This window comes from Cladosporium halotolerans (assembly GCF_011745625.1).
Source record: "Cladosporium halotolerans strain TM138-S3 chromosome Unknown Sca107, whole genome shotgun sequence".
Classification (NCBI taxonomy): domain Eukaryota; kingdom Fungi; phylum Ascomycota; class Dothideomycetes; order Cladosporiales; family Cladosporiaceae; genus Cladosporium; species Cladosporium halotolerans.
The window spans coordinates 1-14192 of record NW_027191557.1 but is presented as its reverse complement, the minus strand read 5'-3'; the positions used below and the strand labels follow the sequence as shown (position 1 = coordinate 14192).

General features: G+C 52.4%; 4 protein-coding genes across 4 annotated transcripts; 2 read left to right on the top strand and 2 right to left on the bottom strand.

Annotated features, from left to right (window-relative positions):
* Positions 1-229: 229 nt before the first annotated feature.
* On the top strand, positions 230-1506 carry WHR41_09339 (uncharacterized protein; the record flags this gene model as incomplete). The annotated part of the gene is made up of 2 exons (XM_069377942.1): positions 230-242; positions 296-1506. The coding sequence occupies 2 exons, from the start codon at positions 230-232 to the stop codon at positions 1504-1506; spliced, it is 1224 nt and encodes a 407-aa protein (XP_069225002.1).
* Positions 1507-3592: 2086 nt separating this feature from the next.
* Positions 3593-3937, bottom strand: WHR41_09338 (uncharacterized protein; the record flags this gene model as incomplete). The annotated part of the gene is made up of 1 exon (XM_069377941.1): positions 3593-3937. One exon carries the CDS (start codon positions 3935-3937, stop codon positions 3593-3595), a length of 345 nt encoding a protein of 114 aa, XP_069225003.1.
* Positions 3938-6498: 2561 nt separating this feature from the next.
* WHR41_09337 (uncharacterized protein) lies at positions 6499-8484 on the top strand. Its single transcript, XM_069377940.1, has 4 exons — positions 6499-7087; positions 7141-7610; positions 7665-8211; positions 8286-8484. The coding sequence occupies exons 1-4, from the start codon at positions 6640-6642 to the stop codon at positions 8471-8473; spliced, it is 1653 nt and encodes a 550-aa protein (XP_069225001.1). The 5' UTR covers positions 6499-6639; the 3' UTR covers positions 8474-8484.
* Positions 8485-9624: 1140 nt separating this feature from the next.
* Positions 9625-11717, bottom strand: WHR41_09336 (uncharacterized protein). Its single transcript, XM_069377939.1, has 8 exons — positions 11378-11717; positions 11127-11321; positions 10912-11068; positions 10821-10861; positions 10505-10699; positions 10392-10452; positions 10248-10339; positions 9625-10186 (listed from the first exon to the last, which is right to left on the bottom strand). The coding sequence occupies exons 1-8, from the start codon at positions 11654-11656 to the stop codon at positions 9725-9727; spliced, it is 1482 nt and encodes a 493-aa protein (XP_069225000.1). The 5' UTR covers positions 11657-11717; the 3' UTR covers positions 9625-9724.
* Between the last annotated feature and the right edge of the window lie 2475 nt (positions 11718-14192).

Here is a 14192-nt window from a genome sequence, read left to right as displayed (position 1 = left end):
GCAGTATGTCGTCGTTCACGGAAGCTAAGGGTGGAAACATCACAAGGTACAATGATGCTAGAGAGGATCATGGCCAATACGCTTAGATATAATGACGGTGGCTTACATACCCGTAGGATCCGACGAAGCAAGTGTAGGAGTGACGTCCAAGCCTATAATGGAGCTTGAGCTGACCTTACACCCCTTAAAGCCTCTGGAATGATACCTTCCATCGCACGAGACAATAATAATGGCTTCACAGCGTGCGTCAATAATGCTGCTATTGAGCAGCACAACTGACTGACCAAAGTCTCAGAGCTACCGGAGTTTCCCTTTGCTCGCGAACACGGTTATAATCCGTCGCCACTCAATGCAAAACTCCGCCACGAAGATCCTGTGTCCAAGGTCAAGCTTTACGACGGCAGCCAAGCGTGGATCATCACAAAACACGAGGATTGTTGCGAGATTCTGGATAGCTCGAAACTCTCCGCCGACCGCCGTTCTCATGGCTACCCAGAGATTCATCCCGGAGGTCACAAGGCCAAACACGCAAAACCCACATTCATCAACTTGGACGACCCGGATCATGATAAGCAGAGAAGAATGCTCGAATCGGAGTTTACACCCGAGACCGTTAACAAGAAATGGCGTCCTATCATGGAGCACACGGTCGACATCATCCTAGACAAGTTCATCCAAAAGGGCAGGGACCAGCAGCCGATCGACTTCATGGAAGAGTTTGCAAATATTGTCCCGCCTCAGGTCATCTACAAGGTCCTTGGCGCGCCGGAAAAGGATGTAGAACGCCTTTCTAAGGATAGCGAGCTTCGCAACACCACCGCCCGAGACGCGGCAGAATCAGCAAACAAAGAGCTGAACGACTACATGAAGGACCTCGTCAAGCAAAAGATTCAGCAGCCTAGGGACGATGTGATCAGCAAGCTTGTTGTTGAGCAGTACAAGTCCGGCAATCTTTCGGAAGGTGATATCACAACATTGGCCTTTCTCGTTTTGACCGCGGGCAATGCTGCGCTTATCAACAGCATTGGTCTCGGTACCCTTACGCTCATGCAACATCCAAGTCAGCTAGTACAATTCAAGAAAAACCCCTCAATGGCTGCTCAGATCGTCAACGAGATCACCAGGTATCACACTATCTCCGCGCTCAACAGCCGCCGCGCAGCGACGGAAAACATGGACATCCGCGGGAAGCAGGTGAAGAAGGGTGAGGGAGTCATTTGCTCGGTGCAAGCGGGTAACCGCGATGAGGACAAGTTTTCCGACCCGGAAACGTTCGACATCCGTCGCCACTTCGACAAAGAGGACTCGCTGGGGTTCGGCTATGGGCCTCATCGATGTCAAGGTGAGGCGATCTCGCGTGTTGAACTTGAGATTGTCTTCACGAAGCTCTTCCAAAAGCTGCCAAGCCTACGACTTGCGAAGTCACCGATGAACTTTATTCCGCCCGGCGCTAAGCACCTAAAGGGCAGCACTCTGTTTACGTCTAAAAGTCTACGTCCACCTTGAAGAGATTGAATCAGACACAGCCCCCAAACTCATTGTCCTTCACCGCGGAGTCATCTTGACAATATGCATTCTCTCACTCTCGAATGCTCGTGATTGCTGGTCGGCGGGTCTTCTTGAAGCTGTGTTTCCAAGTGTTCATCGTCCTATCTTCAGCAGATGAAGCGGGGGCCTGCCGTGTGCACGAGGGTGCGTGGTTGGTGTGCGAAGTTTATGGTTAGTAGGGTACGGCTTTTCGGGTCGTCGCTGATAATCTTCTACATCGTCGTTCGCCCTCGCGCGCTGGCGTCTCGTTCGAACCGTTTGGTAGCCAGGGTGAAATGTATAACAGCTCGCACTGCATCCATGTCCGGTCTCCAGTCGTCGATATCTGTCGAGACACTACCTCCGAGCAGACGCGGGAGGTCCTCATCGCCTGTCCATATGCCCAAAATCTGCCGTTGTTCGCTCCACCTGACACAATGAAAGATGAAATGTTCTCTCGACTCGACTGCCTCGCCGCATTCACAGAAATTCGTTTCCACTGCTTTGATGTTGTGCAAGTACATGTTCAGTGGTGTTATCCCTGTGCGGAGCTGCGAGAGGACACTCGCTTGTCTTTTGCTGAGCTCGTCGTACATGCGCCGAGTGTGACTGCCAGGCCACCCAGCGTCGATTCTGCGCACTGCGACCCCGACCATCGTCGGCATTTGCGCAGTCGTTTGCGCCAGGCGTTGTTGGGCCTTCAGAACGATCCGCTTGGTCAGTCTGGGTCGGTCACTGGCCACTCGTCCTTTGTCGGTGGACCGCTTCGCGAGCTGTTTCGCTCTTTGCCCGAGCTCGAAGATAGAACTAACTGGAGCCGACGCAAATACTACGCGGATGCCGAACCCTTTCAGAAACTCTATGTGTTTCAGAATCCCACCGATGATCCATTGTCTGGTCCGTTTGGGGGAAGCTCTCAACGTGATTAGGACAGTACGGTTGTTGGTGAACACTCGCACGGTGTGGCCGTGTACTCGCGCCGATAAAGTCCCCGCGTACACCGCGCCGACAACAAAACCAAGACCTGCCTCGATCGAGGCCAGAGCGGCTGTATAGGCATCACTCTGCCCGATAGTGCCTAATGTCTTGTCGTACTCGTGTCGCGCAGTGTGGTTTCTGATCCGATCTATGCTCTCGATCGCGCCACCGATACCGACCAGCTGGTTCCTGACCGACGCGCTGGTGGCGATGCGGATACCATGCGTCTCTTGAGCTCGTGCGGCCGACTGCAGGCCGTCGTCTGTGCCGTCGACTGTGTCGGGTCGCGCGTCCCATGGAGCTGATATATAAGGTTGTGTCGCCTCCAAGCCATCTAAAGGTGCATTCTGGCCGTACTCTGCAATCTTCTGCATAGGTGACACGAACCTTTTGCACGCCGGACGCCTAGCTATCAGCGCGAGAGGGTGCGTGCCCGGCATGCTGCGGAGGTCGAACCACATCTTCAGAGCTTTTCGCTTATGCCGTTCCTCTATCGTGGGCAGATTTGCTTCCGCCTCTGCCACCGCTGTGCCAACTGTCTGGAAGCATCCGACCACAGCCTGTCCGCCAATCCTCTGCACTCGCTTGAGCACTCTCTCTGTGCTAGCCCTTCTGGCGTGCATCCACACCGAGGATGCGTAGTCGACCACAGGAGCCACTGTCGCGTTGAACAGCTTTCGCGTCACTGACGGCGAGAGTCCTCGCAGCCGCTTCAGCGCCATGGCTGCCTGCAGTCCCTTCGTCGCAGCGCGGGCCGCGTGTTCTCGGTGGGTGCTCGCCAGCAACACGCTTCCAAGCGATGTTGCTGAATCATGGAATCCATCTGAGGGACGTCATCGAGCCCAAAGCCGTGGCGTGACGCCTTGACTAAGGCAGGACGGCGAACAGCTTCGAAGTTTGGATGATCACAAGGCGAGACGAAGGATAGTGGACCAGAAAAATACTTGGGGATAAGGCCATGCCTGTCATAAGCTGCATAGCTTGAATACAGTATGATCACAAAAAAGATGCTACACCCAGTCGCCACTCAAAACCACGCCAAGCCAATAGTCGGACTTGAGCCCAAGTGAAGGAATGTGATCATATCTTAGTTCTTTTGTTTAGGGATCTGCAGCTCTATGCATTCGCTGAGGTCGATACTCATGGCGTCGAGGGTGCCCAGATCGTTGATGTCCGACGCGCAGTTCGTAACGCCGAGAGCATTGCCGTTGCCGCTGCCCATTTGCCTTTGAGAAACTGGGAATTGGCTATTGAAAAGGGAAGAGTCGAACTCACGCAAAGGCTGCTCCCGCGGCGAGCTTAACAGGCTTTGAAAGTCGAACGCCCCGAGCGCGTGCTTAGTATGGTATATCTGCTCTGGAGTGCTCATGTCGACGAGGACTTGGGTCCCTCCTGGTGGGTAGAGCTGGGGTTCGTTATTGAAGGTGGGCATGTGGAGGGGAAAATGGTTGATTGGCAGCGGGTCAGGGTGGTTTTATTGCGGTTTGGGGTTAGGCCTGCATCGCGGGATCGTAAATTGGCGCGATGAGGCCTTGTTAAGCCACTTATGACTTGTATCGAGTTGCGACGGGTTTAGGTGGACCGATTTGTTGTTAAAGGACGCTGTCCGAGGTTGACTCTGGTGGCTGTGCTCTGCGTCTGAGTTTGAGCTGCTAAATGCTCGTTGATGGGCATAGCCCGCTCCCTCGCTAACCAGTCTCGACTGGAGCAAATCGCAATTCTCTTTGAAGATATCCAGCCCACCAATCTCGTCGTGCTTCGACTTCCACAGACTTATGGCGCGAAGGACGTCATGGGTGAGAGGGCGCCCACTGGGCTCATCCAGAGGCTTGCCATCCCAGGCTGATGCTTTCAATAAACGATGGTACATCTTCTGGAGACCGGAGACAAGCTGAGCTTGTTGTGACTCGAGCATCTCTACGTACCCATTCGGGTAGATCTTGCCGCATGATCTTCTTATTCTCAGACTGCAGCAGGTCAGCTCTTGTTCTGTGATCCTTAGTGGCTCCATACATGCGTACTCAAAGGCACAAATGGCGTTGTTCTCCTTGCATCGAGAGCATGGGTTGGATCCACCGCATTTGCATTTCTTCATCCGACATCTATCGCAAGCCCTGGATACTCGCTTACGGATGCGTTCAGTCGAATCGTGCGAGAACGCCTTTGCTCTTGTGGACCGAGACAGTTTTTTGGTGGGGTATAAAGGTGTTGGCGACATGAATTGTATGGGATCTGATAATGCGGTGTGTCTTGACGTTCGGTTCAGATTTAACCTCGAAAAATCCGGTCATTCAGATCCAGGTCGATCAATGAATTGAAACTTGGTTTGTAGGGCTCGACACAACGTAGGCTGTAACGCCCAAGAAACGGTTGTGTGGTGAGAAATACCGATGAAGGTACGGTGTTGGGCCACCTGAAATAAGCCTAGTGCACCGTGGAGATGCTCGACACAAACCGTCAGGACCCTTGGTAATACGCTGATCGGCGTGCCAGGGGCGGGTACCGACACCGCGTTTGCTCGCATCCAAGACTTAAACGAGCATTACGTGTTCGGCGCCAATAGTGCTCGTCCCGCTGCGACGGGGGTCGACGGCAGTTGACGCCGCTATTAGCACGGAACTAACGAAGACAAGTTTTCCGCTGCTGCAACGTGCATATGTGACTGACATGGTGACCGAAGGTCCGCGAGCTCAGAAGTGCTTCCCACTCAGTTCGCGTAAGTCCACGGCCTTCCACTATGTCGTGGTCCAAATCCTCACCGCTCAAAATGCTATACTGCATTCTGGCATCTGAGTTACCGGATGCGATTTAACGTGTTTCAGCTTTTCCCGCGTCTCGCGGAGCGCAGCCGAATTCCAAGTGAAACTGTCACACCGTTCCCAAACGCTTTTCTGCAGGAAACTGCGCTTTTCTATGAGCTACAGCTTTCCTGTTTGGTAGCCGTAGTTGTTTAGATCTTGTTTCGGAATTGGTTTTTATCAATTGACCGGCTACTATTGTTCATTGCGGGCGAGACAAGTGTGTATTATCTCTTTGGCGGTAGTGAGTGTTCGATTCCCGGGAAATTCTGGACAAAGACCGAACAAGCGGCAACACAAGCATGCCGCCTCAGGAAGACCTTGAACCTCCAGCTATGGAAACACGGAATGCCGCTGTTTGTATGGGACGATTGTCGTTCCTTGCCTGGAGATCCAGGTCACCATGACGTAGACCCAGATCGGAGAAACTTGCCGAGGAGCGAGGAGATGCCGTATTCGCCTGTAGGAGATGTACAGCCGAGCACGATTGGATGGGTCTTCTGCAAGCTTGAGTTAAGCTCGTATTGATTACTCCCACCTCGCAGATACATCTAACTGTATCCGCGCCGCGGGAGGTGGCAGGGCCGCCATCCATTCGTGGCCCTCCCATGTTGTACAAAGAAACTGTAAATGGTATATGTCGTGGCATGTCAACACTCCTGGATCGGGTTGGAACACCGGCCGATTGATGAAAATGAGGTCGCTCTGCAGCTGCAAGTTGCCGGATATGGCCAAGGCCAAGCAGGTGGGTTTCGTGGTCAACGTGGGAGTTGTTGGCGTTTCAATAGACCACAAGCACTTCATACATGGAATGGGAAATCTCCTGAGCCACCAGAGGAAGCTTTCTCCAATCCAAGCCACAAGGCGCTGATGACAGGAATCAATCACTAGAGAATTTCATGCAAATTGAAGGTTAGGCAACTGCTAAGCTAAAATGTCGAAGTTTTGGATCGATGATTTCTACTTGAAGGGGCGCTTAGCACAGCTCACTGCCGAGAGTGAACACTCCGCGAAAACAGGTCAGCCCTCTTGGAGTATTAAACGAGTGCCAAGAACAGGCCCAAGCGAGAATACTCGCAAGCTTGTTTCTAGCGCCTGTCCCGGCGTATGTCATTTCTCGTGGTCTCCGCGGAATTGTATAGGTTTGAGCTTGACGACGGCGGACGGAAGAATCTCAAGATGGCCTTGGCTTGTAGGCGCCCTTTCCTCTGCTTTCCCAGCAAAGACCGGTGCCCTTTTCGAACTATTTGTCTCCTTACTTACTGGAACGGAAAGCTCAAGACAATCCTCAGTTTGCATCTGACAACCCAAATTTTAACAAGCTAAGGTCCACATAATGGGATTCTTCGCTCTCGCGAAACCTAAAAACGAGCCAGGTGCTGCGTGGCCGGCCATCATGGTTGGTATGATTGCAGCCTTCGGCGGCATTCTCTATGGCTACGACACGGGAACAATCAGCGGTATCCAAGGAATGCCTTACTGGATAAAACAGTTTTTTCCAGGTCTAAATGAGGGAGTCGACTACCGTATCGAACCAGGTAGCCTTCGAGTGGACGCGGGAGAAATTTCATTGATAGTCTCGATTCTTTCCGTTGGTACATTCGTTGGGGCTCTTCTTGCCGGGATTCTCGCCGATTTCGCAGGACGAAAATGGGGTCTGATCTTGTCTGCTGGCATTCCTTTTAATCTAGGTGTTATCCTGCAGGTGGCTGCGACGGAACGAAGTCTATTCAATGCCGGACGGTTCTTCGCTGGCCTTGGTGTTGGCCTTGTATCCGTACAGGGTGCGTGAGCCTCTATCGTCCCGGATCGGCAAAAGCTGATTATGAATCCTTAGTTCCAATGTATCAATCAGAGACACTTCCAGCGTGGATTCGGGGCTTTGTGGTCGGAAGCTACCAACTGTGCATCACTATCGGCTTGCTTCTAGCAGCTCTGGTGAACTATGGTACGCAGGATCGCACAGACAGTGGCTCCTACCGTATTCCTTTGGCCATACAATTTGCATGGTCTATCATCCTTTGCGGGGGGATGTTGATGCTACCCGAGACCCCTCGGTTCTTGATCAAGAAAGGAAAAAGCGAAAAGGCAATGGAGTCTCTTAAATTCCTCCGCAGACTTGAATTAGGCCACCCCGCCTTAATCCAGGAGCATCAGGAAATTCATGCGAACTACCAATATGAGAAGTCACTTGGGAAGGCCTCTTATATTGGTTGCTTCAAAGGCAGTGTCGGCAAGCGTCTTCTTACAGGCGTGGTATTGCAGTGCCTTCAGCAGCTTGTTGGGATCAACTTCATCTTCTATTACGTATGCTTTGGCTGGAAATGAAATGACGTAGGCGGTATCGCTGACAATGCGCAGGGGACTTCCTATTTTCAATCCCGCGGTGCCACTTCACTGCCTTCCCCCTTCATCCTGCAAGTCATCACCAATGTTGTCAACGTCGTGTCGACCTTTCCTGGCCTTTATGCTATCGACAAGCTTGGCCGCAGGCCAGTTTTACTCGCCGGTGCCCTAGGTATGGGTATATCGCAGTACATCGTCTCTGCATGCGGTGTTTCTACCAATTTGCAAAACGCCGCTTCGGTCGCGGCGCAGTTCGCCTTCATCTGCATCTACATATCTTTCTTTGCCTCCACGTTCGGCCCTGCCGCATGGGTGGTCACCGGCGAGATATTCCCGCTAAAAACGAGGGCAAAGTGCTTAAGTATGACAACAGCGGCGAACTGGTTCTTCAATTGGCTGCTGGCTTTCATAACACCTTATTTGACGGGTGCAGACTATGCGGACCTAGGACCAAACATTTTTTGGATCTGGGGTGGATTCTGTTGGATCGCGGTTGCGTTCGTTTGGTTCATGATTTACGAGACGAAGAATCTCACCCTCGAACAGGTGAATGAGCTCTATGGTAAGTCCTCCTTCGCTCATGCGACTCTCGAGAGCCGTGCTTTTCCGGCAGTTATGCTAAAGGTTTTTCTGCAGATCACACTAGCAAAGCATGGCGGAGCAAGAATGTTAGGCCAGAGGTGGCATTGGCCGACGTCGGAATGAGGGGCGAAAACCAAGGAGGCAGCATCTCGGACATCGCTGCCGAGCAAGAGCACAAGAGGGGCAGCGTCGCTGGCCATGATATTCATAGGCACATGATTGAACAGCGCGAGAAAGTCTAGAATAACGTGTATCCCGATCTCAACTTTTTCCTACTCGTCCATGACGGGAGAAACATTCGGGAGATCGCCTGCGGACGTTGTTTATCTACTAAGACACCAGACCAGCATCCGGTCATAACGCAGACGTGAAACGTTGCGGGTGAAGGCTTGCCTTACCTCTCGGAAAGCATTGAAGCAGACTACAAACAGGGCTAAAACCAAGCCGGAGGTGTTTCCTTAGAAGATGGATTTTCATCGATGTTTCCGGACTTTGCTTTACAGTACCCTCGTTTGTCTTCACTCTTGATGGCACCGCGTCTCCCAAACATCCAGACGTTGTATGCGATTATCGATCCGATCGTTCTCTCTTCGACTACGTGCGAGTCAAGTATATCAAGGGTGTGGCCAATGCCACTCTTGTGTCTCTCTTCTCATGTCCTGGCCAGCGTATCTGGTAGCCTCCACAGCTGATCGCATGCTTCTTGCCAAAGTACGACTATTGCAGAAGCATTACTTTGGCTGGTCTTTCGATGGCAACTTCCAAGGCTGCCATTCCTATCACGTCGTGCTTTTGCAAATATGTTGCATTACTGTTATTATCGGTGGTCATTGGTATTGGGATTCTTTGCTTTGGCGTGGGAAGGAGGACTGGTGATCGATGAAATTGTTTGAATTCGCATCACGAGGTAGCCCTCTTTCATTCATCATGAGGCGGTCCACCCACGGCCCTATACTCTTCGTTGCCGCATGCTGTTCTAGATTCCTTCATTATTGGACGCCCCGGAAATTGCCAGACGCGACTCCTCGAGCTGCGTGGCGATAAAAAAATTCATTCCATGCCATAATGAGCAGTCTCCACAGCTTGGGAATGCTGGTGTCGACTTCGGCGCCACTGCTACCGAAGCATCTCTGGAATTGTGCGGAATTTGTAATAGCCACACCAGCACAGGCACTAAGATCTTGAGATGCGCTGCGAAAGGTGGGATCCTTGTCAGCGGTGGCCAGAGCGAGGACGGCGTCCCCCAGCATCTCGTGAGTGCGGAAGGTGGTGGGTTGTGAGTCAGAGTTGAATGAGCTTGGCGTCTCCTTTTCGCATGGGATACCAGAGGGGATGGTTTTGCTTCCAAATTAATCTGCGACGACTGCAGTCTAAAATGATGGAATATTTCGGATGAAAGTCAAAGCGGCTTGGCTCCTTTGTCTACTTTCAACGCTTTACACAACATCATCCCCCAACCAACCTTGCCACCACCACAGAAACTCTGTTTCGTTTCAAAGGGTGTATCGAAAGTGCTTGTCACCCTCTTCCAGAACCTTCTCGCCCCGGTCCGCCTTCTTGTTCTGGCGCTTGAAATCTATTGTGAGCAGGCCCACAAGTACCAAGATTAATGCCTGCGACCCCATAGCGACGCTAATTCCCGGCACGTAGTCAGGAGCATCCTCGCTTCTGAAAACTGTTGACCCCACAATACCTCCCAACGCACCAAATCCGACGAGAGTCGCTGAGCAAAATGCTCGCTTCCATTGTCCGCGAATGTTGTTTGCCTGGTACGACATGGCGACCGGTACGTTCGCATTTGCGCCAGCCGTAGCAAAAAACACGCCAAAATACCGTACCTTCGCGTTGCTGTGGAAGCCAACAATTGCAAGGCCGATGAGAGCCATTGTGGCGTTGAACGCGCAAGCAGGCCCGCGCATATGGTATTTGTCACCCCACCATCCCGTGAGAAGCATCTGCGGACCTTTCAGCGGTACTTCGATAGAGAATAGCTAAAGAGGGAAGCACAACACTCACCATAATGCCTGCAAAAACATACGGTGGGGCAATGAGGCACTGCGATGTACCAGTATCAAAGCCGAGGCTGTAGTCCAGAATCTGTGGGAGGACTATCGCAAGGATCAGGGCTTATCGTGCAAGAATTATAGCCGGGACGCTTACAGTATGCTAGTGCGTACGACACGGTGGTAATAGAACCGAAAATTGTGGCGTAAGCCCAAATCTGACGAATCGTTAGTGCTATTTCCCTGTAGCGTTCAATTGGTTTCCTTTACCTTCCAATCTAAGCCGGACGCAGCCCACTTTTTCAGGTTGAAACGCTCGACATTAGCATCGCCACGGTCATGGTTGACACGAGCGAGGATGCAAAGCCGTTCTTCCTCCGTCAAGAAGCGCAGACTTCGTGATCCTTCATTGTCTGGAAAGGACCTGAGATATACGTAGCCGAGACACGCGATAACGACCGTCAACTAAAGAAAACATCAGCATAATACGCACTTGAAATAGTCATGCAAGGAATGAACTGTATGAAAGGATTCGGAAGAGTGGGCAAGGCCCTCTCGAACAGTAATGGCGGAGGGGCGCACTTACAAGCCCTTCAATGATGAATATCCAGCGCCATCCGCCGTAGCCTGAATTTTGTTAAGGGTGACATTTGACTGGAGGAGATCCACCGACTCACCCGCAACGCCTTCCATCTGCATCAAACCAAACGCGAGAATGCCACCGAACGCAGAAGCAACACAGCCAATTAGATAGAAAGCGGCATACCGCTTGCCTACCTCATACCGCGTGTACCATGTCGACAAGAGATACACGACACCGGGAAAGAACCCAGCCTTCTCACGAGCGGTCGTTAGATACAGTAACGATGAAGCGCAGAAGCCATTTGCGTACCTCGAATATTCCTAGGACCAGACGCAAACCGATCAAGGTGGCCCAGTGCTCAACAAAGCCCATGCCCAACATGATCAGACCCCACAACAGGGTGATGGTAGAGAGAAAGACCCGGGGCCCAATCTTGCGGCAAAGGATCGTGGCGGGAGGCTGGCACAGTGTGTAGGTGATGAAAAAGACGAGTGTGACGATAGACTGTAGACTAGTTAGTCATTCGTTCGCGAATACGGTTTAGGCAGAGATGTCAATACGTAGCGGTCCACGCCGTCGATGTTTGCGAGCATAAGCTCCTCACCCATGCCAGCAATAACCGCATTCGACAGGTTTGTCCTGTCCAAAAGGGAGACACAGTACATTACACCGCACATTGGGATCAACCTGGCATCGACCCTGCGAATGAGTTTTCTCTGTTCGTGATTGCTCCAGGATTGCAGTAATTGTTCGTCTCCGCCAGGTGTGTGCCTGCTCTGAGATGGCGGGGACCAAGAAGCATTCTCCAGGCGCTTGTCGGCGTACCCATTTTTCTCCATAGCTGACTAGTCTCCTCGGTTGATAGTGTATTCTTGAAATAGCTCGCAAAGATAAGACAGGCAAGTTCTCGGTCAAAAGCCGTTCGACGACGGGGCATTTAAATCATAAATTGCACGTGACTCTGATGCCGCGGGCCAAGATGTTTGTCGGAGCCAAGGCTTGGAAAAGCGTCAACTTGGTTGAATCTCACTGTCATATCAAGATGACGGCAGGGAGCATCCCTGCAACCACGTGCCGTGGAGCCACGGCTCTTTGTGGTGCGTAGAAGTCGATCCTAGCTAGGACAAAGGATGTGTCGATCTCTGCGGAGAAGCAACTAAAGGCTTTGTTTGCCAAGGCTCCAATGAGCGGGGATCGCGGGGATGTCTGCCTCGGTTGCACGAAGAGATGCGTGAAACCTCCTCGGCTCTTTCAGCCAGATGCACTCCCAGTTGAGAGCAGCTAATTGACCATAAAACATGATGCTATAGCAGACGGCAACGAATTGGCCCTTTACCGGTTCTGCGGCTAATGCGCCTCGAAACCCTTGGGTTTGGCGGTCCCATCCTTCCGTAAGGACACCTTCCGGTGGCAAAAAGAGCAAGCCAAATCAGACCGAAACTTCTGATTAAATTGTGCAAGCGAAAGCGCAAAACCTTCAGCATCCAGGATATACTAGCTTGCGGATATATCGTGGTTAGATTCAACAGGCTGATGACATTGTATCCATGACGTGACTCATCAGAATTCCGCGCACTTTCCCAACGTAGGACCATGCCGACGACGGTCATATGAAACGAACCACGAGACGTCTCACCGTACTCATTGAGGACTCGAGTTTGTGAAGGGTTATGAGAGCGGAGAGGTTTGCATCGCTAGCACGGAGGCTCTTCTCGTGAAGTTTTGGTTTCTGCTTGGTTGCTGAGATGTGGTTGCTTGCAAGGCCAGCTGAGCTATATAGCGCGACAGAGCGTCGACATGCGTGTCGTATTGAAACTCCATGTTGAGCGCTGAACAGGCGCCAAAAATTTTGCGATATTGATGGGTAGATTGCTCAAAGTAGTATCGTAATCCGCACTTCTTGTTTAGCATTTTCAGGAAGGCGCCAGCCTGTTTGCAAATGGAAAGGTCATTGTAGCGACGTGGTGTAAATTAACCAAGCTGCTCGCAGGACCAACCAAGCCCGGCGCGACAGCTCTCTTGGATTGAAGAAGGTGACCTGTGGAACTTTTTGCGCCCCACAGCAGTTACGCATGGGGCAGAACCGATAACGTGCATGATAAGCGAGCTGAACAGATAAGCGAGCTAAACACCTAACAGTTACCCCGCGAACCGCGTCTACTTTGAGGAAGAAGGTGATCTGTCATGACTGAAATCACTCAAAACGATGTTATCGACGTGGGGGGAGGTGGTGGTGGATGTGGGGAAGGTGCTGGAGCTCGAAGCTCGACGCCCGCTGTCGCCGCCGGCTTCGCCGCTGATGCGGGGTCGGAGGGCGGAGGGGGGGCGGAGTGGCAAATGGTGACGAGAGGGAAGGCGAAGGCGGGAGGAGCGAAGAGAACGAGGATGCGGGTCATACCAAGTGCGGTGGAGGGTGGCGAGGTCTCGCAGCAGGCTACGCCCGGGTTTGAGGCCGCGTCCACTGCGGCGCGTAAGAGAAAGGCTGAGGAAAGCGTCAACGACAAGCTTGCAGCGATGGCAGAGACCATCGCACAGCTGGTGGCGGCTCAAAGGCAAGCGACGGAGAGCCAGAAGGCGTTCCTGGAGAGCAACAAGGCCATGTTGGACCGCAATAAGGCACTGCTGGAGAGCAACCAGGCCATGATGGAGACCATAAAAGCACAAGGCGAAGAGATCAAAGCACTGAAGGCACTATTGCAAGAAAGCCCAAGGCCTAGGAGCTACGGCGAGATCACGGCGAACAACGGCACGTCTGTTGGTTTGCAGAGCTCTCAGACCAGGTCTGCATCGGCAAACAGCTCACAGGTCCGCAAGGAAAAGCCACAGGTGCAGGACGACAGAGCAGTGTCTATCGATATGGGCAGGTTCAAGGGATCAAAGAACAACTACAATGTCATCAGGGACGGCCTGCGCGCTGGACTCAAGGTTAACAAAGTCACAGAAAAGCTGACAATCAAGTCTCTGCGGCCTGGCCCAGGCGATAGGATCGACGTAGTGTTCTCTGACAAGGAAGAGGCAAACAAGGCCAAGCAGCACACTCGCTGGCTGACGTCGAGCCTGGCTGGCGCGCGCGTCAAAGGTGAGCAGTGGTATCCGGTGAAGTTTGACAGTGTCGTGAAGCAGTGCGTGCTGGACCAGGAAGTGAACGACGGTAAGACGCTAAATAAGGACTTTGCGAAGGACTTCAAGGCGGACAACAGCTGTGAGACGGCGGAGTGCACGGTGATGAAGGCCACGTGGCTCAGTAAGGTTGACGCAAAGAAGAAGGTAGGATCGATGGTGGTCTGGCTGAAGAACAGAGTCGATGCCGACTATCTGCTGCGGACAGGCACAGCTATGTTCGGCGCGACTGACGCATTCTGCTCACCCTTCATC

Coding starts and splice junctions, on each gene's coding strand:
- WHR41_09337 (XM_069377940.1), top strand. CDS start 6,640: ATGGGATTCTTCGCTCTCGCGAAACCTAAAAACGAGCCAGGTGCTGCG. Junction 7,088..7,140: donor TGGCCTTGTATCCGTACAGG/GTGCGTGAGCCT, acceptor ATGAATCCTTAG/TTCCAATGTATCAATCAGAG. Junction 7,611..7,664: donor TCAACTTCATCTTCTATTAC/GTATGCTTTGGC, acceptor GACAATGCGCAG/GGGACTTCCTATTTTCAATC.
- WHR41_09336 (XM_069377939.1), bottom strand. CDS start 11,656: ATGGAGAAAAATGGGTACGCCGACAAGCGCCTGGAGAATGCTTCTTGG. Junction 11,322..11,377: donor TCGACGGCGTGGACCGCTAC/GTATTGACATCT, acceptor ACTAGTCTACAG/TCTATCGTCACACTCGTCTT. Junction 10,862..10,911: donor GCAGATGGAAGGCGTTGCGG/GTGAGTCGGTGG, acceptor AACAAAATTCAG/GCTACGGCGGATGGCGCTGG.